Here is a 24,236-nt window from a genome sequence, read left to right as displayed (position 1 = left end):
TAATTCTAAAAAGCAGCAAAGAGTCCTGTGGCACCTTATAGACCAACAGAAGTATTGGAGCATGTGCTTTCGTGGGTGAATACCCACTTCGTCAGATGCTTGAAAGCTTGTGCTCCAATACTTCTGTTAGTCTATAAGGTGCCACAGGACTCTGGATCTGTAAAAAGCAACAAACACGGCTATCCCTCTGATATAATTCTAAAATGTGATGTCCATCTCTCAGGAAAGGAAATAAAATGTATTACTGCTTTAGTTGCCTATACAGTAAAAGTAAATTTAATTTTCTAAGGATACTAATGTGAATGATGAAAATTCAGAATAGAATGGAAATAAGGGGTGGCAAAATCCAGGAGACGCAGTCTCCTGCAGATTTGAATTATAAAGCTTTGAACCCAAAATGTTTGTTTATACTGGCTGGGTACTAGCCACAGAAGGTACTTGGCTGAGAGATAAGTGGAAAGAACAACATGGGACAATGGACTGGTCTTTTACCACAAGCTGCTTATTTCCATGACTGTCTCTCTAATGGGATTGTTTTGTGATCTTTGCAGGGTGATATTCAGTTGCAGCAAAAAGATCGTTTCAACATGTTTGAGAAATCAGGCATCCAGTTCTTGGAAATCCAAAATGTTCGTCTGGCTGATGCTGGAACTTATACTTGTACCGTGATGAATAGCTCTGGGAAGGCATCCGTGTCTGCAGAACTCATGGTTCAAGGTACAACAACAAGAGATTAATTGGGAATAACACAAGTGCATTACAAAGCATTCTTAAATCGTTGCTTTCAGCAATGTCTGAATACAAGTGTTGATTTTTTTCCCCCCCTAAGCTTGCTCACTCTCTCTCTCCCCTCCCATGCGCCCTCCCCTTGTGTGGAAATTCTACATATGTAATTAAATACAGTAATCATACCTTTAGAGAGAGCCTCATTTGGGATGGGGAGGGGCAAATCCTTTTACCGTGATTGTTAAGTAATTGTGTTTAGCATTGTCGTAGTACTTTATTCTTTCAATGCACTGTATGAACATTAATCTTCACAATTCCCCTTTGAGTAGTAAAGCATTATTATTATTATTATTATACCCATATTTATAGATGCGTGGGGAGGGCCGAACAGAGACATGGGGAAGTTAAGCTTGCCCAGACCAGCACAAGAAGAGATAAAAAGCTGAGTTTAAAACTCGGATGATCCTAGCTCCCAGCCCTGTCCTCTTCTGACTGTAATTAAAAGGAAGAAATAGATTTGTATAAACATGTGTGCTACATATGTCATGACATGTATAGTTAATTTTCTGGATTGATGCTCCTCATGCTTGTACATCAACACCAAAAGCATAGGCCTCTATCACAGTAGAGCTACAGTAGAAGCCTTTTTATCTCTAAGGAAGAAGTAGGCTGTTGCAGCTACTGGGGCCAGCTATGTGCACAAAGCCAATACACTACATATGCCCCTATTACACCAGCTTGTTGCAATCATCTGAGGTCCATGGGAGTCTGTGTCCATCTGGGGAGCCATTTTGAGAAGCAACAGGGTTATATGTGTACAAATGACAATGGGAATTGAACTCAACCATGTGCTATAATAATAATAATAATAATACTTAACCTAAAAGGATGCTGTGAGCAAGTATCAATCTGTGTAACCACTGTATTCAGCCACTAGAGACCCCATTTGCCTGTGTATTACTCAGACAGACAGTTTTTTGTTCATTGAGCCTTTTATTAAATATGTGACTGAAACTCTGACTGCTCCCGCCAGGTTAATGATCCTACTGTGTATAATGGACACATCTGTCTTGGGACATGATGCGGGCTGGGAACCAACAGTTCAGCCACATTGTGTATAAATTTCAAATGCTAACTGCATCCCTAATTAAGGGGCACAGTCTTTCCTGGATCAGTATGTTCAGAACAGGAGAGGACTATGGGCCCCCGGCATTTAGTAAAAAGGAGGTTACATGGTAGTGTATTTATCTTATCAGCTGCCTTTACCATTCTAACCTCCCATATCTAATTCTTTAAGTATCAATTAAACCAGCTAGTAGGAAGTTCTGTAAAGCATTATCAGGCAGTCATACAATTGAAATTATTGCATTATTTTTAAGCAAAGCTATGTAGATCTCTTGTAAAGATAATCTTGTTCCAAGAGCTTTATTTCTTCCAAGTTTCCACAGTCGGGTGGAGGGTGGAAAGAACGTTCTCTTAATTGATAGGGTCATGTAGCACTCTTTTGTCTTCAGCCAGCTGAGGTTTGTTAAGCTTTTTATGGATCTTTAACTGATCATCTTTCAACTGGGATTCAGATTACTTCTTCAGCAAAAAAAAAATTGGTAACTGTTTGTTTATGGCCAGACTAATTGCAAGGTTGTGATGGGTTATTTTTATCCTATGTACCTTTAGAGGCTTTTGTTCACTTTGTGGAGTGCCCTGATTTCACCACATCTCTCCTCTCTACCCTGAGACAAGGATTCAAATGTATGGCTCACCTTGAACATGGTTCATTCAGTATTTGCTCACCTCTTCCTTCATCTCAGCTATTAAATTCCTTTGTGCTGCAGTCCCAGTGTCACAGCTGGCCTATAACACAGTAGTTCAACTTGAAACCTGCTGCTGATGCACAGAGGATGGGAAACATTGCCTTTTGGAGGCTGAGTACTGCCTCTCTGATGCTTCCAAACACTACCTGCCTAATATCTGAATCTGGATCTCCCAGAACAAGTGGTTGTGCGCTTTTGCCAAAATGCTAGTCTGAGCCTCCTGAGAATGAAGTACACTACAATGAACTTGGAAAATGGAATGAAAACGCTTCTTTGGAATACTGTCCGGTTCTGGTGTCCACGGTTCAAGAAGGAAGTTGAGAAATGGGAGCGGGTTCAGAGAAGAGCCACAAGAACAACTACAGGATTAGAAAACATGCCTTAGATTGAGCTCTTTGAGTCTATCACTATATTTAGCTTAATGAAGAGAAAGTTAAGGGTTGATTTGGTTGCAATCTGTAAGTACGCAGATGGGCAACAAATATTTAATAATGGGCTCTTCAGTCTAGCAGAGAAAGGTCTAACATGATCCCATGGCTGGAAGTTGAAGCTAGACAAATTCAGACTGGAAATAAGACACATATTTTTACCAGTGAGAGTAATTAACCATTGGAACACTTACCAAGGGAGTGATAGATTCTCCATTACTGACAACAACAACAAAAATCAAGATTGGATGTTTTGCTAAAAGATCTGCTCTAGAAATCATTTTTGGGAAGTTCTGTGGCCTGTATTATGCAGCAGGTCAAAGTAGATGATCACAATGGTCCCTTGGAATCTGTGAATCTCTTAGACTATTCTGTAGCATTTTAGTAACTCTCTAGGCTAATTGGAGTAGCCACAGCTCATGATCTGGCAACCTCATCAATGCATTCAGAGAGCTAATTCTATAGAGTCCTGCAAGGTGTAAGAAATGCAGTAGAATCTTTGTGTTATGTTGTTGTGTAACCGTAACTTGTGCAAAACACATGCATTTAATGCAGTATGGATTTCTGTGTGGCAACACACAAGGTGCTTTGGAGAGGTGTCTGTTAGGAGTGTTGTTTTATGCCTTTGGTATTAACCAAGCTGCCTTCATTTTTTAAATATTTCCTCAGAAAGAACATTCTAGGCCCCTCCTACATGGGCTTCGTTCCTCTGAGGCAGCTACTAAGGCTAAGTTTAATTTGCTGTTCTGTGCCTCGGTTTCCCCATCTTTAAAATGGACATTTGTCACCTTTGTAAAGCTCTTTGAAAGCTATAAATGAAAAGTTCTATATGAGAGACAGGTATTATTTTTATAATGATTTAGGGTTTCCAGCTTCAGACACCTGAAAGGGCCTGATTTGTCTGCATGTGCTAGCACCACCCTCTCAAAATCAGGCCATTTAAGGTGTCTCAAAATCACTTATCACTTTTGAGTAACTGGCTCTAAATCTGTTGTAGCTTGCTGAAAAGGTATTGCCCAGGCTCTTTGCACCTGCCAACACAGCCCTCAAAATGTTTCCTAAAGAAGAAAGTTCTCCATCCTCCTCACCATCAACTTGAACACACTTACTGACAAAGAACCATTTCTAGGCAGCTTACTTCCTGAAGTGCATTGCTGGGGCTATTCAAAGACTCTGTTGTCAGGAGGAAGACTGCAGAAAGAAGAGTCTTGGGCTCAGACTGCTCTCCAGTGGCAGGAAGTTCCATCCATGGGCAAATCCCTGTCTCCTAGGCATTCCCCCTCATCTTAACTTCTTGATTTCAGTGTTGCAAAATACACAAATAAGAAGAGACCAAACATTCACTGAGCATGATGAAGTGAGTGTATATGTACTGAATGTCCCGGGCCAGATTCCAACACATTTAGTTAGGCTGAATAGAACCATGCTCCACCAGTGATAGCTTTTCTTTCATTGAGAATACTTGTGGAGTGAAGCGCTGTTCAACATGAGTAAAGGTATCAAAAGCTGCCCTCAGTGGGCACTGAACAGCAATGTAAACTTCCAGCAGTAAATGCCAGGTGTAACATAAGTGGTGTACAACCTTCTAGTTGTCCTTATTTATTTAATTTTTTTATAACTTGCAAGTCTACACCAGGGTGCTCAACCCTGCTGGACATGGGCAAAACACCACAGAGTGAAAATAAAAGTTCCTGAATCTTGCTCACATGAGGGAGTCTGTGCTCCTGCTTTTCAAAAGTGAGGAGACAATCTTTGTCTGGGAGATAAAGCTGTCCAGTAGGAAGTAGTCCACAGCCAAATGAATTGTCAGATTCAGAGGCAAGTCCCTTTTAGGGTGGGAACATGTCCCATATGTCTGGGGATGTTCTCAGCCCCCTCCCCCAAAGTCTGTCTCCATGTCCACATGAACTTTACACACACAGTTGTTTTGTCCTGGTTTTTGTAACTCCCTGTAGACTAGTCACCTGAACGAGCTGCCTCAGATATTGATACTGACAACAAGCAGACTGAGTTCATATGCTCTTCAAGGGACACTCCCCCCACCTCCTTGATCTGACATACTGAAGACCTGCCCTGTTTCACCTCCCACTGCCCTTCCTAGCACAAGTTCTGAAGCCCATCTCTGCAAACTTCCCTGTACCTTACCAAGGCCCGAGTTCAAGAAAGTAGCATTATTCAGGGCAACACTTAAATATGTGGGATTCAATGGGACTTTAGCATCATTAAACATGGGCTTAAAGTGCTTTCTTGTATTGGGATCTAAAACTGTTCCTTATGCTGCCCTCCTTCCCTGAACTGCTGTCCTGGTTGTTCACTTTAAAAATCTGGTCACCATGTACTGTAACCAGTGCTTTCCTGTGCTAGCAGACTTAGAGCGCAGCAGACTGCACCAACTGGCATCCTGTCTTTGCACTCTGCAGAGTTGGCAGCCCATTTATGGCTACCAGTGCTATGTGCATAAGTGTGGGACAAGGATCTTTCCCTCCTGGCATACTCACACAAGAACAGATGTAACTGGGACTAAATGACCTAGAATAATTAGGGTATTTTAAAATAAGAAGAAAACTAAATCTCTGTTTTGGGCTGTAAACTACACTGAGCAATTTGAATCCCTGGATTCATTGTAAGCCCTGTGTGAACTTCCATGCCAGAACATTTCTTCCAAAAGTGAAAGATTCAATATGTTGGTTTCATTTTTATGCCATTGTTTGTCTTTGTGTTGAACATGTTAATCTCTACCAGCCAGCTAAAGCTTAGTCAGGAATTTGCAGCTGGACACAGTTTACAACCAGAACACCTGATTCAGCATCTTCGTAATTACACGATTTAGGTCAAATACAGAGGATGAGTCCACATCCTCTCTGAAGTTCCATTAAGAATTAATGAGCTGCCTCCAGCTGGAATATCATACATGCCTGCCTTTTCTAACCCAGAACATTTGTCTGACAAAGCCCATTAGTTTTCAGTGGGCCTTGCAGTTGCTAGATCCAGAAATATCTTAAACTGAGCCAAGGCCTCTTGCCATTTCAGTTAAGCAGTCAGCACTTGTGGTTGGGAGTCAAGATCTGTCAATGAATCTGTTGTGGTCCAGTGACTCAGCAAAAAGTGGGTATGATTTAGATCTATATCAACTTTCCTCTGGTGGCAAGCCATAATTTGGCTCCCATACCAAAAAAAATGACACTCCAAAATATAGACTTTACCTAAAGCTTTATTTTTGTCATTTACAAGGTTTGTATTTAGTATAAGCAGCAAAGAGTCCTGTGGCACCTTATAGACTAACAGACGTTTTGGAGCATGAGCTTTCGTGGGTGAATACCCACTTCGTCGTATTCACCCACGAAAGCTCATGCTCCAAAACTTCTGTTAGTCTATAAGGTGCCACTGGACACTCTGATGCTTTTACAGATCCAGACTAACACGGCTACCCTTCTGATACTTGTATTTAGTATAATATGTTTCCTTTATTTTTATTTCAGGTTCAGATAAGACAGACCAGTATGTTCACCCATTATGGTATGTTTTTCATTCAATACTTTTTCCCTTTTCTGATCTTTTAAAATGCAATATACTGTGTCTTGAAACTGCAGCATGAAACTCCACTGAAAGAGAAACAAACCTTCCTCCTTCATAGTGTAAGTCAAATCTAACTGTTGGGGGTTAGAAGAAAACTTTACTCGGGGACAGATGATCTCATAATGGATTCCTTGTACCTCCTGTGAAGCAGTTAGTATCGGTCGCTGTTGGTGGGTGCATTCTGTCCAAGACAGACCACTGATCTGATCTGTAAGGGAAAATTCTGATGTTTCTGGTGTAACAAAGTCAGGCCGGGCGGCCACAGGAGTCTGGTAGAGGGCCACTATGTTTGCCCTAGAATGTTAAAGGTCCTCTTTCCTACAAGCTGAGAAGGGGTTACCTCAGGTCAATTAGGGACACCTGCATCCAATTAAGGGACTGCCTGAGACCTTTTAAAGCCCCTCCTCTGCAGCTGCCAGGCTAGTGGCAATAGGGAAATAAGCTTCCCTAGGGTGAGAGGCTGTTCTCCTTCCCATAGGGGAAACAGCCAAACATGAGTGTCTGCTAGGGGAAGAACTGACACCCCAGAGCAAACAGGACAACACTGTGGCCCAGCAAGGGGGCAGGGAAAGATATCCCCCTTTGTTTTTGTGTTTGTGAGACTGTTTCCTTTTTGTTTGGTGGAGACTCGCCCCTTAAGCCGATCCCAACGCTTACCCTGAACATATGGCCAGAGGAGCACAGAGGGGGGAAGACAAACTGATCAGAGTGGGGCTGATTTACCCCAAGCCCAACGCAAGCAAATGGGGAAGTGCTAGGTCTGGTGAGACCAAGGTCTGCCACACTATGTACATTGTCTTCAAGGAGGAGCTCCAAATGTGGAATGGCTACAGTATTGACATGTGAACTGTATGAAACAAGAGATTCTTGCTCTGAACACTCCCCTAATTCATGCTCAGAACACTTGCATACATCATGTCAATATGGAGCAGATCTTTCTTAAAAGCATGGTACTGCATGAATCTTAATTAAAAACTGAAACTAAATGAGTAAGAAATGGGTCTAGTGATTTCTATTTTCATACATTTAGAGAACCTCTGAAGGTTTTAGTCCTGGAAAACAAATTTTGGGAACGGAACAATTTAAACTTCTGTAGGACTAGCTTTATGTTTAAATTATTGTGTCTGCTGAAGTGTAAAGGAAGGTTGGAGTTCTAGAAATGATTGCTGAGATTTTCAAAGTAGTCTAGAGGATTTATACACATCTTCCAGGTAACCAGTGTAAGCAATGACTATGGAATACCTGTGCTCCTTCTATATACAAGTACATACTGTGCTTCTGAGTCCTTCACATAGAAATTCCAGGATTAGATCTGGTCAGAATGATAAATATTTCTGTGAAACAAAGATATAAGAAATGAAAAATGTTCTCTCCATTTTTTTCTGAAAGTTTTGAAGAAAATTTTAATTTTTTTAAGTTGAAAAATGAAAGAAACATTTTCAGTTAGAAGAAAGAGGATTTTTAACAGGAAAAAAATGTATGAACAAAAAGTTTTAACCAGTGCTAACCAGAATGTACAAGATCGCTTCATGGAGTCATCGAGGCTCGTATTAGTTTATTGAACATATCCACTAGCTCTGAGTTTTAGACCATTCAGGATGTTGGATTTCTGTCCCAACACATCTGGAGTGGGATTTTCAAAAGTGCTCAGCTCTGCTAGAAGCAAAACTAGGCCAAAACTGAGTGCTTTTCAAAATTTCATCCTACCACAATGCTAAGACCTAGGCTTCTCCTGGTAACATGCTTTTTAACAGTAAAATTGAGCTACTTACCAGAGCTTGCAATGTCCTGAAGTCTCAAGAAGTAGAGCTCCTAGGAGAATTAGTATGTTTTGTAAACCATAACATCGTACAATCACAAGTGCAAGCCTGATACGTAGTTATTTATCCAGCCTAACCTAGTTGAGGCTCATAGGCACTATGGGTAAAATTTTCAAAAGTGCCTAAGTGACTTGCACGCCTTAGTTCTATTTTCAAGAGACTTGAGGACTTCAGAGCCTAAGTCTCATTGAAAGTTAATATAAATTAGGTTCCCAAATCACTTAGGCATTTTTGAGACTTTTACTGTATGTTTAATAAGCATAATAAAATACAGTGAAAATAGTCAACTAGAATTATCTACAGGAAGTTAACTTATACGGTATTTTGAGTCATTTATATATGTGGCCTGAATCCGTTCACACTTACATCGATTTACACCACTGTCACTCCATAGATTTAGATGGAATGAACTGTAAGTCTAAGACTGTATGTGAGATCAGAAGCTGACCCATGTCATGTAAAAGAGGGCCTGAGCAGAGGAATTGGATCCAGCAACTCCTGTTCTGTAATCCACATTCTGACATTGAATCGCTCTGTGGCCATTTATTCCCCTTTAACAGATAGAGGTAAATAATATTAACCTCTGTCTCACACAGATTTTGTGGGGGTTAATTAGTTAACAGGAATTAATTCAAGGATGTCCGGTGGCCTGTGTTATACAGGAGGTCAGACTAAATGATCACAATGATCCCTTCTGGTCTTATAAACTATGAATGTTTGCAAAGTTCTCTGAAGCTAGAAGTGCTGTATAAGTACTAATTATTACAAGCAATTGATTATATCTCTAAATAAATATTTCCCTTCAGCACTCCAACAAAATCAACTTCCACTGCAACCAAAGCTATTGAAAATTCAGAATTCAAACTGGCAACTAGCAATGGGATTGCTAAGGAACTGAAATCCAGCAGCACTGGCCTCACAGTTGAAACCAAAGAGAGGACAGCAGTTAAGAAAGAGGCCTCTTCTATCTCCTCCAAAGAAGCCAAGGACAATAGACAACGACAGCTCAGAGAACCCAACACAGAACCTGCTCAGGAACCTAAAGGAGACGTGAGGGGATCTCAGGGCCTACAGAAAACTTCCAGCACCATAACCCTGCAAGCCATTAAAGTGCAACCAGAACCAAAGGCAGAATCCACGGCCACTTCTACTGGACAGGGTGAGGACAGGAAAGGGGCCACACAGCCCCTGACGACAACTCGACAAACTGCGTCTCTCATCAGACAAGCTGGTCCAAGGAGTCGGGAAGCAGAAAACAGAGTTGGAACAAGGAAGAGCACAACAGAGCAGAAGAGGGAGCCTCAGGGAGTCCCTCCGCAGTTTGAGAGCCGTCCACAAAGCCAGGAAGTATTAGAAGGCCAGGAGGTCAAATTCAAAAGCAAAGGTAAAGGGATGAAAGCTCAAAGAACCCAGTGCTTAGAGCTCTGTTGCTGTAGATGGGATAACAGGGAAATACTTCACACTTCAGTGCAGGTTTCTTCTCCTTCCTAAACCATTCTTAAAACAGCTCTTCAGTGGTACTCCACACTTGCATCAGCAAAACCGTTATTCCACTGCACGCCATTGTGGTGGTCTGTCTCTGGGCTTGGCTACACTTACACTTCAAAGCGCTGCTGCGGCAGCGCTGCCACGGCAGCGCTTTGAAGCGCTAAGTGTAGTCAAAGCGCCAGCGCTGGGAGAATGCTCTCCCAGCGCTGTCCGTACTCCACCTCCCTGTGGGGAATAACGGACAGCGCTGGGAGCGCGGCTCCCAGCGCTGGGGCTTTGACTACACTGGCGCTTTGTAGCGCCGCAATTTGCAGCGCTGCAGAGGGTGTGTTTTCACACCCTGCTGCAGCGCTGCAAATTTGTAAGTGTAGCCAAGGCCTCTGTGATTTCTATTCAGGGCCAGACCTTAATACGGCTGTTCAGGGGAATAAGAGGGAGTAAGAGCCCGAGGCCACTCTCCTGCATGGCTGTTATAGGGCTCCCTGCATCAAGGCTCAGGTGCCGAATGGCTGACCATGGGCTGCATGCCCAGCGCTCATTCCCTCCTTATCCTGCCCCACCAGCAGATTCTTGCTTCTGTCCCCTTCTCCAGCATGCTGACCTGTGGTGCTGAATTGGTACAAGAGGATAAGTAAGCTGCACCTTTTTCAGTGCTGTAGTAAGTTACTGACCCATGGAGCAAGAGATGAAGTAGAGAAGGAATTGTAGTGGAGTCGCACTGCTTTCTCTCGGCACTTGCACATCACCCCCTGCTTAGGGCTCAGTCTAGCCCCTGGTGTTTAGGCAAGTATTTCTAATGTTTTAACTACAGAAGGTCATAATTAAAAGGCCCTGGCTCAGTGTTTCCTCTTCTTCAGAAATGGATCAGATTTTAACCTCTCAGAAGAGAAAGGAACGATGGAGGGCTTTTTGACTGCATATCATGGGTAACCTTTTAATCCATTCCCTGAGAAAAATATGAGGAACTTCCATTTTTATTGCAGTTTAGTAGAAAATAATTTTGAAGCATTTTTCTGGAATTTTAATGTAACATTTGCACATCAAATAGCCTCCTAAAAAAAGAGAGAGATGGCTTTACATTCTAGGCAGGAAAAAATCTAGTTGTTGATTTTTTTCTTGATGCATCTTCCTCACTCTATATAAAGAATATATTTTATATTACCCTCCCAGTGAGTCAGGAGTGGAGAAGGTATTCCAATGGGCTCCCTGAATACTGTATATACTTGTTCATAAGCAGAATTTTTTTAAGAAAAAAGTGAAGCATTAAAGAGTGGGGGTTGGCTTATCAGCGGGTCTACACCAAAAGTTGATGATTTTAAGCTCTATTGAATTGAATATCTAATATATTGTCATTGTAGATCAGGGGTCGGCAAACTCTGGTTCCCGGCCCATCAGAGTAAACCGCTAGCGAGCCGGGATGTTTGGTTTACCTGGAGCGTTCACAGGCACGGAGCCCCGCAGCTCCCACTGGCCACAGTTCGCCGATCCCAGCCAATAGGAGCTGCAGGAAGTGGCGGCCAGCACGTTCCCCATTGGCTGGGAATGGCAAACCGCGGCCACTGTGACCTGAGGAGCTCTGTGCCTGCGGACGCTCTAGGTAAACAAAACGTCCCGGCCTGCCAGTGACTTGCCCTGATGGGCCAGGAGCCAAAGTTTGCCGACCCCTGAAGTATAGGGGCGGCTTATGAAAGGGTCATACGGTTTTTGCCATTTTTACCTATCCATTTTGGGGGGGTCAGCTTATAAACAAACAGGCTAATGAACGAGTATATACGAGTAGTTTATTTCCATAGTATATTAAGCTAAGCACTTCTTTATCACCTTCTCAACGGACTTTACAAGCATGAACTAGTGAAGCCTCGCACTACTCCTGTGAGGGAGGGAAATGTTCTCTGTTTTACAGAGGCACTAAGGCCCAGATTCTCAAAGGAATTTAGGCTCCTGACTTCCATAGAAGTTAGGAGCTTAAATAACATTGGAGATCTGAGCCTAAGGGCCTCCCTCATTCACTGTCTACTGAAGTAAATAGGTGTCTGTCTATTGACTTCAGAGTGCTTCCAATCAGGCCTTAAGAGTCAAGTGACTCTGTGCAGTGTCAACTCTTCTTCTTGATATCTCCTCTGCCTCGGTCAATCTATCCTCCCTGTTCTTCGCAGTTGTACACACAATAGATGCTCTTCCAATTTATTTTCTCCCATTGTGTCTGCTCCTCCTGTTTGCATCCCTCAAAAAACAGAGAGGTACCAACAAGATGCATCTATGATGTTAGGCACATCTCATGATCTTTCACTCTTGTAACCGCCATTCTCCCCCATGCCTCATCCCTTGCTGTGCTGAGTCAGATTAAGTATCCGGCCTTGCAAATGCACAATTGAAGGAATGGCATTTTTTCTAATTTTTTACTGTTCTGTTCCCCGTTGCCATATGAAAGACCTAGCCAAACAGCAGAAATTGAGCAACTACTGTAACCAATTTTACAGTAGAAATTGACAATTCACAAAGTGCTGCTAAATGCAAAAAAAGCAAACAAACTTGAGGGTAGGGGAAGACAGTGGAACATGTTTCTTCCTCCCTACCTCCTATCTCCAATCTAGCTGGATTACAGCAATCTTAGGTGTGACTTGTAACAACACTAGAGGAACAATTTTCAGACAGAAGTGCGTGTGACTTTTTTCAAGTTGTCAATGCCTTTTTAAGGGCTGGGATGGGTGAGGAAAGATAAGCAGTAACTGTGTATCAGAATATTTTACCATGTCTATTGTGCTGGTAAAAAAAAATGTAATAGGCAAAGTGAAGGTTTATCATAATGGGGAAATATCTTTAATGGCCCTCGCCCCCATGCTCCAACTTTGCATCATCTAGTTTCAGGGAAACCAAAACCAGATGTGGAATGGTTCAAAGAGGGAACTCCTGTAAAAGGAAAAGATGGCATCCAAATATACGAAGAGGATGGAATTCATTGCTTGTGCTTGATGAAAACCCACTTGGGAGACAGTGGATCCTATAGCTGTACAGCCTTCAACCCCAGGGGTCGAACTTCCACCAGCTGGGTGTTAAGTGTAAAAAGTAAGTAAGTTAGGGTGAGCCAACATGCACTTTAAGAACTAAGGATGGGATTTTTAAAGCTGCCTAAAAGATTTGGCTGCAAAATTCCTATTAAAATTAATTCATATATAGACTTTTTAATTCCCAGCTCTGCTCTACCACCAGTCTGGTGTGTGATCTTGTGAAAGTCCCTTTATATCTCTGTCTCTGTCTCCCTTCCTCACGACTTCACCCTTTGTCTTCTGTCTTGTAAGCTCTTCAGGGCAGTGGCTGTTCCTCACTGTGTTGGTAGGATGCCTGACACGTGGGGGGGTCCTGATCTTGGTTGGAGCTGCTATGGCTGTGTGTAATAAAGTAATGTAATATGAATGAAGAGGAGGGCAGAGACCCTGCCCAAAGGGGTCTGCACCTTCTGCACGGGACTCTGTTGGAAGTCGCTTAACACTTATGTAGTGCTTTGCATTTCCGAAATGCTTTCCAAATGCTGACTGATTCTCATAACACTCTTGTGTGGTTCAATAGGAATAAGAATTACATGGAACAAAACCTGAGAGTTTTATCTGGCACCATTTTTGAGCTTGAAACCTTTGAATATCAGGTTTGCTTGAAAGATTCCGGAGCATCTTAGCAAACACTGGCCTAAGTTATGGTTTTTTTCCAAGCCCATTCTTTTATGTGATTTGAGGTTTTGTTACAAAGCTCCAGTCATGTTGATGCAACATTTCTCTGCCAGCACTGGGAATTGTTGGCTTTTAAACCTGGCCACCTGTGGTCCCTCCACAGCACATTTCCTGCCTCGTCAGAGTCCTATTTCCAGCATGTGGGCAAAATCCTGAATTCCTCCTCTGTTTCATTGCCTAACGAGGAGAATTGTGAAAAACCCGATCCTTCCTGTTCTTTGCACTTCTTCACTTTCTGTTAATAGATTTGAGTTCCTCATGGTGGCCTGATGCACGTGGCTGGGTGTGGGGTTTCACTTGCAAAACCAGAGCCTAATGCAAAGCATGAAAGGCAAGCTAAATCTTTTGAAGATTATGCAGGGTGCCCTATCTTTGTATTAGTCCATGAGTCAAAACTGTTTTTACTTCCAAAAGATTCTTTTCTTTACAGCTGTGATCTTGCACATGTATGTGGAAATGATTTTGCATTGACATTCCAGTATACCCTCTTAATCTACTGAGTAAAACTCCCAGAGGAATTGTTGATTTGTCAGCCCTGTATTAACAGATCCACTTTTGCTTTGACTTAAAGGGCCTAAAGTTGAAGAGATTGCTCCGAGGTTTTCCAGTGTCTTGAAGGGATGTACAGTGAGTGAAGGGCAAGATTTTGTGCTGCAGTGTTCTGTGGAAGGTACACCTGTGCCTCAGATCACCTGGCTCCTCAATGGTAAGAGAATTTCCTCTGGCTGCAGAAACACATGCATCCAGATGCTCAGATACCATGGGGATGGGCACGTTATAGAAACCTAGATGACCAAGCAATATCTACTGCACAGAATTTGTTAGCTTCCCATAATGGGATATGTGCTAAATAATGAGTCTGGGTATATTTAATGCAGTGGTTCTTAAACTTTTGTACTGGTGATCCCTTTCACATAGCAAGCCTCTGTGGGCGACCCCCCCCCCCTTATAAATTAAAAACACTTTATATATTTAACACCATTATAAATGCTGGATGCAAAGCGGCGTTTGGGGTGAAGGCTGACAGCTCATGACCGTACATGTAATAACCTTGTGACCCCATGAGGGGTCCCGACCCCCAGTTTGAGAATCCCTGATTTAATGTGCCATTGGGAACGTTTTCATTAAGCAATTTTGTTCTTTATTCCAATTTTGATGTGCATCCAGCAGGGGGCTCTTGTGACAAGGGTGTGTCATACTGTTGGTTTTTTAAGTTTGGTCTTAGTAGCAGCACAACAGAGGCTTCAGAGAAGAAGTTTTTAGTCTGATCCACTAAAGTTACTTATATGAACCACCATTATCCCCAAGAGTGACATCAAAATGGCAACAGGGTTGCTTGGGAAAGAATGAATCTGGCATCATTACCCCCATGCTTGATCCCTGCCTCCACCCTTGGCTCAAATATCTAGGTCAAGTTCACAGTACATTTTAGCTTTTGCATGCCCAAACCATAGAAAGTAGTCAATTCTGTGCCACTAAGCCACCTGGCCCATCAAGCTCTTTGAGTCTGGAGGACTAAAGCTGACAAGATTAACCTTAAGGTGTTTATTGGGCCAACTTCTGTTGGTGAGCGAAACAAGCTCTCGAGCTTGTGCAAGGTCAAAAGCTTGCCTCTTCCACAGAATCATAGGATTGGAAGGGACCTCGAGAGGTCATCTAGTCCAGTCCCCTGCACTCATGGCAGGACTAAGTGTTGTCTAGACTAGTGGTTCCCAACCCGTGGGCCACTTGTGGCCCAATCAGCACATAGCTGCGGCCCACGTGACATCTTCAGGGCCATACATGTAGTATATATATTGCATGGATGTGGCCCACATAACACATAGAGACCTGCATATGCAGCCCACAATAGTAAATAGGTTGAGAACCACCGATGTAGACCAGTATGCATACTCCTGGGGGTAGGCAGAAATCTCATCTAGATATTTGCCTAGTTTTATAACAGGCTACATAAAAAGCACTAGCAAAGTCAGTACAAACTAACATTTTATACAGACAATGACTTCTTTATACTGATCTATATAGTATACACTGAAATGTAAGTAAATATATTCCAGTTGATTTATTTTATAATTATTTGGTAAAAATTGGAAAGTAAGCAATTGTTCAGTAATAGTGTGCTCTAGCACTTTTTGTATTTTTATGTCTGATTTTGTAAGCAAGTAGTTTTTAAGTAAGATTAAACTTGGGGTATGCAAGACAAATCAGACTCCTGAAAGGGGTACAGTAGTCTGGAAAGGCTGAAAGCCACTGATCTAAACCATCCCTGAGAGGTGTTTTATTGGAAGCTGGTCCAATGAAAAATATTACCTCACCCATCTTGTCTCTCTAGTATCCTGGGACTGACATGGCTACAACAACACTGCAAACAAGATTAACCTAAATGCATTTTGTATCAGAACCTTGCTTTAGGCGTTGAGGGACTTAACCCCTGCTGTATCTCACACATCATATGCACTTTGCTGATGAAAAAGAGTACCTGAGATGCTGTTAACATACAACTTGTGCATTTTTATAATGATATTCCCTGATAGTACTTTGTATCATTTAAACATTTTTTTTAATTTTTAAACTCCTACTGCCTTCTCACCACCCAAGCTGTGTCTTTTGTGCCCTTATCTCAGCTGGGACAGTGAAACCAGACTGGCAGTTCCATTTTCTGTTTTTCTGGTTCTTTCTGTACTAGCAAGATGGATTTCTAATATTACACAGAAGGGGAATGTTATGTCCAAAACTGTTTACAACTATTTTGTTTTCATTTCATTAAAATATTTCTGTTGATATCAGGTTTAATACTCTCAAACCCAGATTTGTTTAAACAAATGAACAGTCCACAAACAAAACTCCACATGTAGCTCTTAAATGTCTTAACAGATCCTTTTACAATTAGAGATGGGCCCACGGTTCAGTCTTCTTCACAGAATCCAAACTTCCTCAAAATTGCAGAAGAGTTTAGATTTGGGATTTTTTGATTCACGCCATGTCCGTTGAATGCTAGCCTAAATTATTCAGTTTAGCCCTTATCATCTGATCTGGTATTCACAAAGCATGAGTTGATGTTTCAGGTTTTCACAGGCCATAAGTTTTAAAGGGAAAAAAATAGCATGCTTTGTTCTTAGGTTGCTTCTCTCAGGGCTGCTTGACAGTGAGTTGTTTGCACATAATCCTTGGTTACATGGCAACTTTTTCAGTCATTCAGTGTGAATGGGAGAACTCGGAAAGGTGGCAGGGAGAATAAAATGTGACCTTGAGATTGGTATGTTCCCACAGCCTGGCTGGATCCCTTTCTCAGTAACTCAGCAGTGCTCCATGACTGTAATGGAAAAGCCCCTGTTTTATCCCCAATGATAAACACATGTGAGAGAAGCTCTGACCTCTCCCACTGGAAATAACTTGCCTGTCTGGCTGAAGGCTCCCTGGGAGGGAAGTACTGCACAGAAGGAGCACTCCCACAATTATACCGGGTCAGCCCTGTCTCCTTCCCAGTCCAAGGTTCCTCCTCCTCCTGAAAAATTCCCCAAATCATGGAATGGCATGGTTACACATAACTGCATGTGGCTAACTCCCTGTCACTGCCTTCCTGTGGCGCAGAGCACCTTTCTGTCTCTTCATAGAGAGACTCTTCATTTCCAAATTCGGGAAAATGGGCATTGTCCTGTCAGAATGACCCTAGCCACAGTGCTTCAGGGGTGACATGTGCATCATAGAGCCTCTCCAAATACATGAAGAAACACCTCTTTCTGTAACTATTATCAAAGGCACTGCTGAAAAACATACAGTCTAGAGATAAATAAATACAAGATTGTTATAGAAAATCCTAGATTTTCAATATATTTGTACTCTCTTCTTGCCATTCTCCAGTATGTTAGGCGGAAGGTAAATCGAAATCTGCTTGTCTCTATGGCCTTCACATACCTGGATAATTGCCTTTTACAGTTGCTGACAGAGGGTGCTGTATTCTACCAAAGCAGCCTGGTTTAAAAACATGAATCTCTTTGGAATTCACATTACACCATCAACACTGGCAGTTGAACAACAGACCCAGGGGCAGAAATGCGAACATGGGGAGCTACTATTTCCTCTCTCTCCCCTTCACCCCCACTCCTGCACCACTGCTTATCATTCAGGCTTGTTCCTAACCACCTTGACCACGTGACGTTTGACCTCCAGTTATGAGCCATCCCTTGTATCTTGGAACTTGGGTAAAACTTCACAGAGAACCTCTATACAACTGCACTTTATCCTGTATATTTTGCAGCCAAGAATCCTGTATTAGTCTTCGTGATGGCTTTTGGCTGTTGAGCTGCTTTGGGTGGTTTTATCTACAAGTATTGTTACAGTATAGTGGCAAGTGATCCTGTGCTCCAGGATTGTGTGTAAACCATTATTAATTTGTATTACGTTAGTGCCCCCAGTGCACTAGGCACTATAGAACCACATAGTGAGAGGCAGTCCCTGCCCAAAAGAGCTTACAATCTAACGAGACAAAGGCAGGAAGGGAAACAGAGGCATAGAGGGAAGTGACTTTCACAAGGCTACACAGCAGATCGGTTGCAGAGCTAGGAATAGAACTCTGGTTGCCAAGCGCCGAGTCCTGTGCCCCATCTACTAGACCACGTGGCTTCAGAGATGCTTGTTTCCACACTGTAACTACATGTGTGCTAACTACATCGTGGTACCAGTTGACAATGAGGCATTTTTTTAAGACATTTTTTGTTGCAGAATTATCCTGTAATAGAATACTTGCAATTGATGCATGGCTTCTTGGTGTGCAAACCATCATAGCCACCTGACTGTAGTTTATGGAACCATGACCGTGTTAATTGGGAGATGCATATTAAAAAGCTGTTGTTGGTGGAGGGGATGGCCACATACTGTATTTTAACATGAATATCTTGTAAAATACTAACGTGTGTATATAGCATTTTGAATGTACTCCGGTATTGGTCCTAATATTAATAATGCATAGTATAGGAAGATTCCTATGACATTACACTACCCACAACCCTCAAGAGTAAACTGGGAGTGTCTGCCCAGGGAGTGGAAAAAATGGGTTTGCAGATTGTGCAGAAGGCTAACTAATTTGGACACTGGCAAACTAAATGTAAAGTAGTGAAATGTGGAAAGGCAAGGCTGGCTCTGATTCTATAAAGATTTGTGTGTGTGTTTTACTTTAAGCATGTGTGTAAATCTTTGCAGGATCAAGGTCTCTGACTGCAGTTGTATCAGTATCATGTGGGCAGGGAGGCAGTCTCTCTGGTAGATAGATCCCAAAACATTTAGGGTTTTATAGGTTAAAACCAACACCTCAAATCCCATCCTATACCAATTGGCAGTGATGATTTTGAGTAATAGTTAGCGATCAATGTTACCCAAAAAGCCACAGTAGTGTGAATTCATTGTTTCATTTACTATTTACTATTTATAAATAAATTTATTTTATATAAATAGTAAATGAAACAATGAATTCACACTACTGTGGCTCTCTTCCTTCCCATATTTCATTGCTAGCTTCTATCTAACGTGCAGTGGTATGGCTAACATCTCATTGTTCCAAACATCTCCTTCTTGCTTCAGGGGGTCTGCCAAGCAGGGCCAGTGTTAGACTCAGTGGGGCACAGGGCAGAAAGCTGAAGTCCCACTGCGTGGCGCTGAAGCCTGGGACCCTGAGCACTTCCACCTGGGACTGAAGCCAGAGCCTGAGCAACTTACCTGCCTGGGGGGCCCTGTGGTATGGGGCCCCAGGCAATTGCACTGCTTGCAACCTCCTAATACGAGTCCTGGCTTTTATATGCAGAAAACTAGTTGTGGCACAGGTGGGCCATGGAGTTTTTATAGCGCGTTGTGGGGGGCCTCAGAAAGAAAAAGGTCGAGAACCCCTGGTGTAGCCAGTCCGGCTTGGGCTGGGACCCTGTGAAGGGGGAGGGACCTGAGCTTGAGGTGCAGCCCGAGCGGCTATACCACAATTAAACAGCCCCTTAACTCAAGCTTGAGTCAGCGGGCATGGGCCAGCTGTGGGGGTCTAATTGCAGTGTAGACATCTCCAAAGTGGTTTATGCTACAGTGCCACATGCATGTATTTCAGTAACCATCCAGCATGCCGTGCATTTTTGTCAGCTGAAATCATGTGAAGCTTAATATTTTCTCCAAGCCGCAGCACAAGGAGACTTCCACTAAAGATCAGCTAGCCCGGTAGATGAATAAGGGCTTTCAGCTATCCGATCTGTAACTACCTCTCAGTGCCTGCATGGAGAAGGCCCATATTCATTTTGCACAAATAGGTGCAACTGAAGATCTTCACAGTATCCTGGAACCACAGGTCTTTTCCATCTCTTACTGCTCCCATGAAGCATTGTTGCCTACAGTACATTTTCTGGTATTTTATCCAATCTAGTTTTGAATTATCCGAAGCTTCTGCTATTCCCTTTGGAGACTCTTCCTCTTCCTCAGCTTAACAAAGTTTTCCTGCTTTTCACCCTAAAATAGTCCTATCCTTAGTTTAATCCTATTAGTCCTAGTAATGCTCTCTTTTGCCACCTGAGCAAATGGCTCTTTAATGTGTCTCCTGCAGCTCTTTGCAGCACATATTATAAAACACTCTGTGATTTAAGCATCAATCTAAGTTATTAACCAATCAAATGCTTTTACTGTGTTATCCAATTGTAGTTGAAAAAATAATTATACTTGGTCAGTCATTTTGCTGTGAGAATAAAATATATATAAAGCAGTGATACTCGGACCTCAGTAGTTAGCAATCAGTGTTACCCAAAAAAGCTACAGTATTGTGATTCATTGTTTTATTTACCATATATAAATAGTAAATGAAACAATGAATTCACACTACTGCAGCTCTCTTCCTTCCCATATTTCATTGCTAGCTTCTGCAGTGGTATGGCTAACATCTCATTGTTCCAAACATCTTCTTGCTGAATATGCTTTTCAGATTGTTTAGCCATTTTCCCAGGCTGAATCTCATTTTGATGGGTTTAAAAAAGAATGAATATTACCTTAACCTTTTAGCAAAATAATCCCCCAAGTTGTGTTTTATTTTAGGACAGCTTTTAATAAATAGAAGGAAAATTTCCTTTCTTCTGGTATAAATTGCCAGCAGTAAAGTATTTTTGTTATTGTTCTTGCTGCCAAACTGTCATAGAGATTTGAATGTTATGCCCTTGGAGAAGAGAACATTTCCCTACTGGGAATATTGTTTTTATTAGGTGTAAATCTAGACAAAGTGGGGACATAAGGTAGACTCTGACTATTGGTTGTTCCACTGGGCAGATGTGGTGTTTTCTTTTGTTTTTTGTTTGTTTTTTTTGGTTCTGTGTCTGTGTTTTCATGAAATGGCAAGTAGTTCTGCAAAGTAAGTCAAAGTTTTGATAATACCCAAAGAGGAAAATTGAAGCACCAACAAATTTTGATTAGTTAATATGGCAAAAGAAATTGTTTTTTCACAGAAAACATTTGCATGGCTCTTTTGCTTATTCATGCCTGAAGAAATGATGCCATCTTGTTCTCGGTAAACCAGATTGCATATTGAATGCATTTAAGCATGCACCCCTCAGATTCTGGAATTCTTATTTTTATTACTGTCGTGCCAAAAGTCTTAACCAGGATCCCCATTCTGGTAGGTGATGCACAGACACAGCCTAGGAAGATGCTCCCTGCCCTCAAACAGCTTGCCATCTTGGGCCTTAGTCCTGCAAATAATTATTTGGACTTAACTGGATTATTGCATGCATAAGTGTGAGATTGGAGCCACCGCAGTATGCAAAGGGTAGAAGAGAGGATAAAGGAAATAGCAATAAAAACATGCCTGATTTTGGAAGTGAATGTTTTATGAAGTGGTTTAGGAGGTTTAACCCTGAAAATGTATTACTGACTCCCAAAAAAGTTGTTAAATGCTGACCCCAAACTTTTCAAGGGATAGAAAGTTACTCATTTTATAAGGTGGTGATTTAGTGGACAAACAGTAGATTGAGATCATCCATCTTGGTATTTTGTAACGTTGTAAGTACTACACAGGAAGACTTCAAGCTTCAGGGACAAATGGAGTATAAAAGCAAATTGTCTTCTTTCTAAGACTGAGAGCGCCAGTAGAGATGGTAAAAACCTGCTAGATCATCTAGTTCATGGTTGGTCTCTATAAACTCCCGTGCTTTGTCCTAACTAACTTTAAATGACTCAGACAATAATATTTCTTTTTTTTCCCCTTGAAGATTTTTTCCCCTATTGATTGAAATTTTTGTCCAATTCAACCTACTATTTCTTTTGCTCAGTTCCACCTCATTTTCTCTTAGGATCATCCTTCAGGGTATATCTAAATCAGGGGTAGGCAACCTATGGCACAGGTGCCGAAGGCGGCACGCAAGCTGATTTTCAGTGGCACTCACACTGCCCGGGTCCTGGCCACCGGTCCAGGGGGGCTCTGCATTTTAATTTAATTTTAAATGAAGCTTCTTAAACATTTTAAAAACCTTATTTACTTTACATACAACAAAAGTTTAGTTATGTATTATAGACTTATAGAAAGAGAACTTCTAAAAATGTTAAAATGTATTACTGGCACGCAAAACCTTAAATTAGGGTGTATAAATGAAGACTCGGCACATCACTTCAGAAAGGTTGCCGACCCCTGCTCTAAATCCTTCCTCAACTTGGTGTTTATACACAGCTATCAGGCTGGCTTAAACCTTATTTAAACTAGGAAAATGTATCATTGGTGAACCAGTATTGGAAACTAATTAAGACCAGATAAAACAGATTTCAATAACATTTCAGAAAGTCTGACTGAGACTTGGTGGAACTTTCTGAAACAATATTAAAGCAGTATTATCTGGTCCCACACCAGCACTTAAACCATTTTCAGGACCTCTTTAGGGGAACCACTTGGTAAAAACCACATTCAGGAACAGTCAAAGTTTCTAATCTAGATCAAGCTATAGTTGTCAGTAACCAAACCATTCATACTTGGATGTAATTCTCTTACTTTTTCTTCCTAAGTCAGTCCCTCCAGCCTTCATCATTCTTTGCCATCTTGGAATGCCTTCTAGTACTAGTAAGATGTCAATACATGGAAGTGTTCAGAACAATACATTATTCTTTTTTATTTGTGGTGTAGCACCTGGGACTCCCACTCATGGACCAGGACCCCATTACGCTAGGTGCTATACAAGCACAGAACAAACAGACTGGGTGGCAATTCCACCATCTAATTTCAGACTGGTAGAAAGTGTACACAGTTGTTTGGACAAACAGTAGTTGACTGTTACTTACCAACCTGACTATGAATCTATTCAAAGATACAGGGCCAAATCCTTCAGCATTTTCTTGAGTAAGGACAGCAGGGAGTCAGTGGGAGAGTTGTCTGGATAAGGACTGCCACACGTAGCTATAATGATACTGCAGCAAAGGCCACATTCTGCCTTTGGATCCATGTGGAATGTTTTTGTTGTAATCAGGAGAGAGCAGCACCTGGGCATCAGAGAGCAGAATTTGGCTCTTGTTCGTAACCTGTCTACAGCCATTACGATTATAATGTGCATTGAAACTGAGCAGTGTTTATGGAACTTATGGCCTGCTGAATGTGATGTGTTAAGAAATGTTCTCTTTCTTCATGTCTGCAGATGAACCAATTCAGTACGCCCATTCCATCTTCGAAGATGGGCTTGCAAAGTTGACTGTACAAGATGCTTTACCGGAAGATGATGGTGTTTATACCTGTCTGGCAGAAAACAGCACAGGACGGGCATCCTGCAGTGCTCAAGTCACTGTCAAAGGTGAATGTTTCAAAGATAAATAGTCAGCTATTGCAGTAGAAATGCTCCCTGACCTCCAAGGATTTGCCTTGATTCTTTTTCTTCTTTCTTAGCTTCCATGTTGATGTGTCCATGCGTGCATCCTGTAGGATATATAAGCTTTAGTGGGCTGACTGTCTTCTCCCAACAGCTTTACAATGGTGTGTGCAGCTGCATCAAAGCTATGTGGCTGATCTTGTTAAGGCATGAAGATTCTGAAGCATAAAATAATATGCAGTAATTCGGCATGAGTAGATCTGCTATTACCTCACTAAAAGCAATTTTATATAACAAGCAGCTGTGGTGCAAGGAATAGTGCTGCTAAGGTTTTGTGAATGCCTGGCTTGGAGGGGACATATAACTACAGGACAGTAGTGTCTGTGATGGAAGCAAGATGAGTGCAGTATCAATAACTGTCAGGCAGGGAAAGGTATGGAACACAGGATAGCCTAGTGGTGTTCATACATACTGCCACGTCATTCCCCTAAAATGCAGTGTTTTGAGAACCCCATTGCCTGGGGGCAAAATTGCAGTAGCAAGTGTGATGCCATAGTACAACTCCTCACACCTTGAGCCAGCGAGGCTGGGAGCTTGGCTGCACACTTGACTCCCAGATGGAAGCATTAACTTTAAATTGGTCTCAAATAACACTTTCTGGCTACCTGGGAGCAGTGGCTCTCCAACTCAAGGGAGTCTGGGTGAGGTTAAAGGAGTGGGAGAGGAAAGTTATGATGAATGAATAGGGTGATTGCCCGTCCCTGGAAACTGGGAGTCCTCACTTTGCAAAGATCTATGCTTGTAATGCTCTGGATACTGGCAAACTGAAGGCATCTGCAGCCAGCTGACCTGGTGCAGTGGATGACTG

At 42.1% G+C, this 24,236-nt stretch overlaps 1 protein-coding gene across 5 annotated transcripts in view; it reads left to right on the top strand.

The window, feature by feature from the left end:
• The window catches only part of MYLK (myosin light chain kinase), a 325,041-nt gene that overhangs the window by 169,312 nt on the left and 131,493 nt on the right, over positions 1–24,236 (top strand). For all 5 annotated transcript variants that reach the window (XM_045031718.1, XM_045031717.1, XM_045031713.1 and 2 more), the window contains 6 exons: positions 552–717; positions 6,445–6,481; positions 9,168–9,745; positions 12,712–12,915; positions 14,146–14,280; positions 23,201–23,353. In XM_045031718.1, coding sequence (XP_044887653.1) covers positions 552–717; positions 6,445–6,481; positions 9,168–9,745; positions 12,712–12,915; positions 14,146–14,280; positions 23,201–23,353 — 1,273 coding nt within the window. The remainder of the gene's footprint in view (positions 1–551; positions 718–6,444; positions 6,482–9,167; positions 9,746–12,711; positions 12,916–14,145; positions 14,281–23,200; positions 23,354–24,236) is intronic.

The sequence above is a fragment of the Mauremys mutica genome, chromosome 10 (assembly GCF_020497125.1).
Source record: "Mauremys mutica isolate MM-2020 ecotype Southern chromosome 10, ASM2049712v1, whole genome shotgun sequence".
NCBI lineage: Eukaryota > Metazoa > Chordata > Testudines > Geoemydidae > Mauremys > Mauremys mutica.
This window is presented reverse-complemented; position numbering and strand designations above follow the sequence as displayed.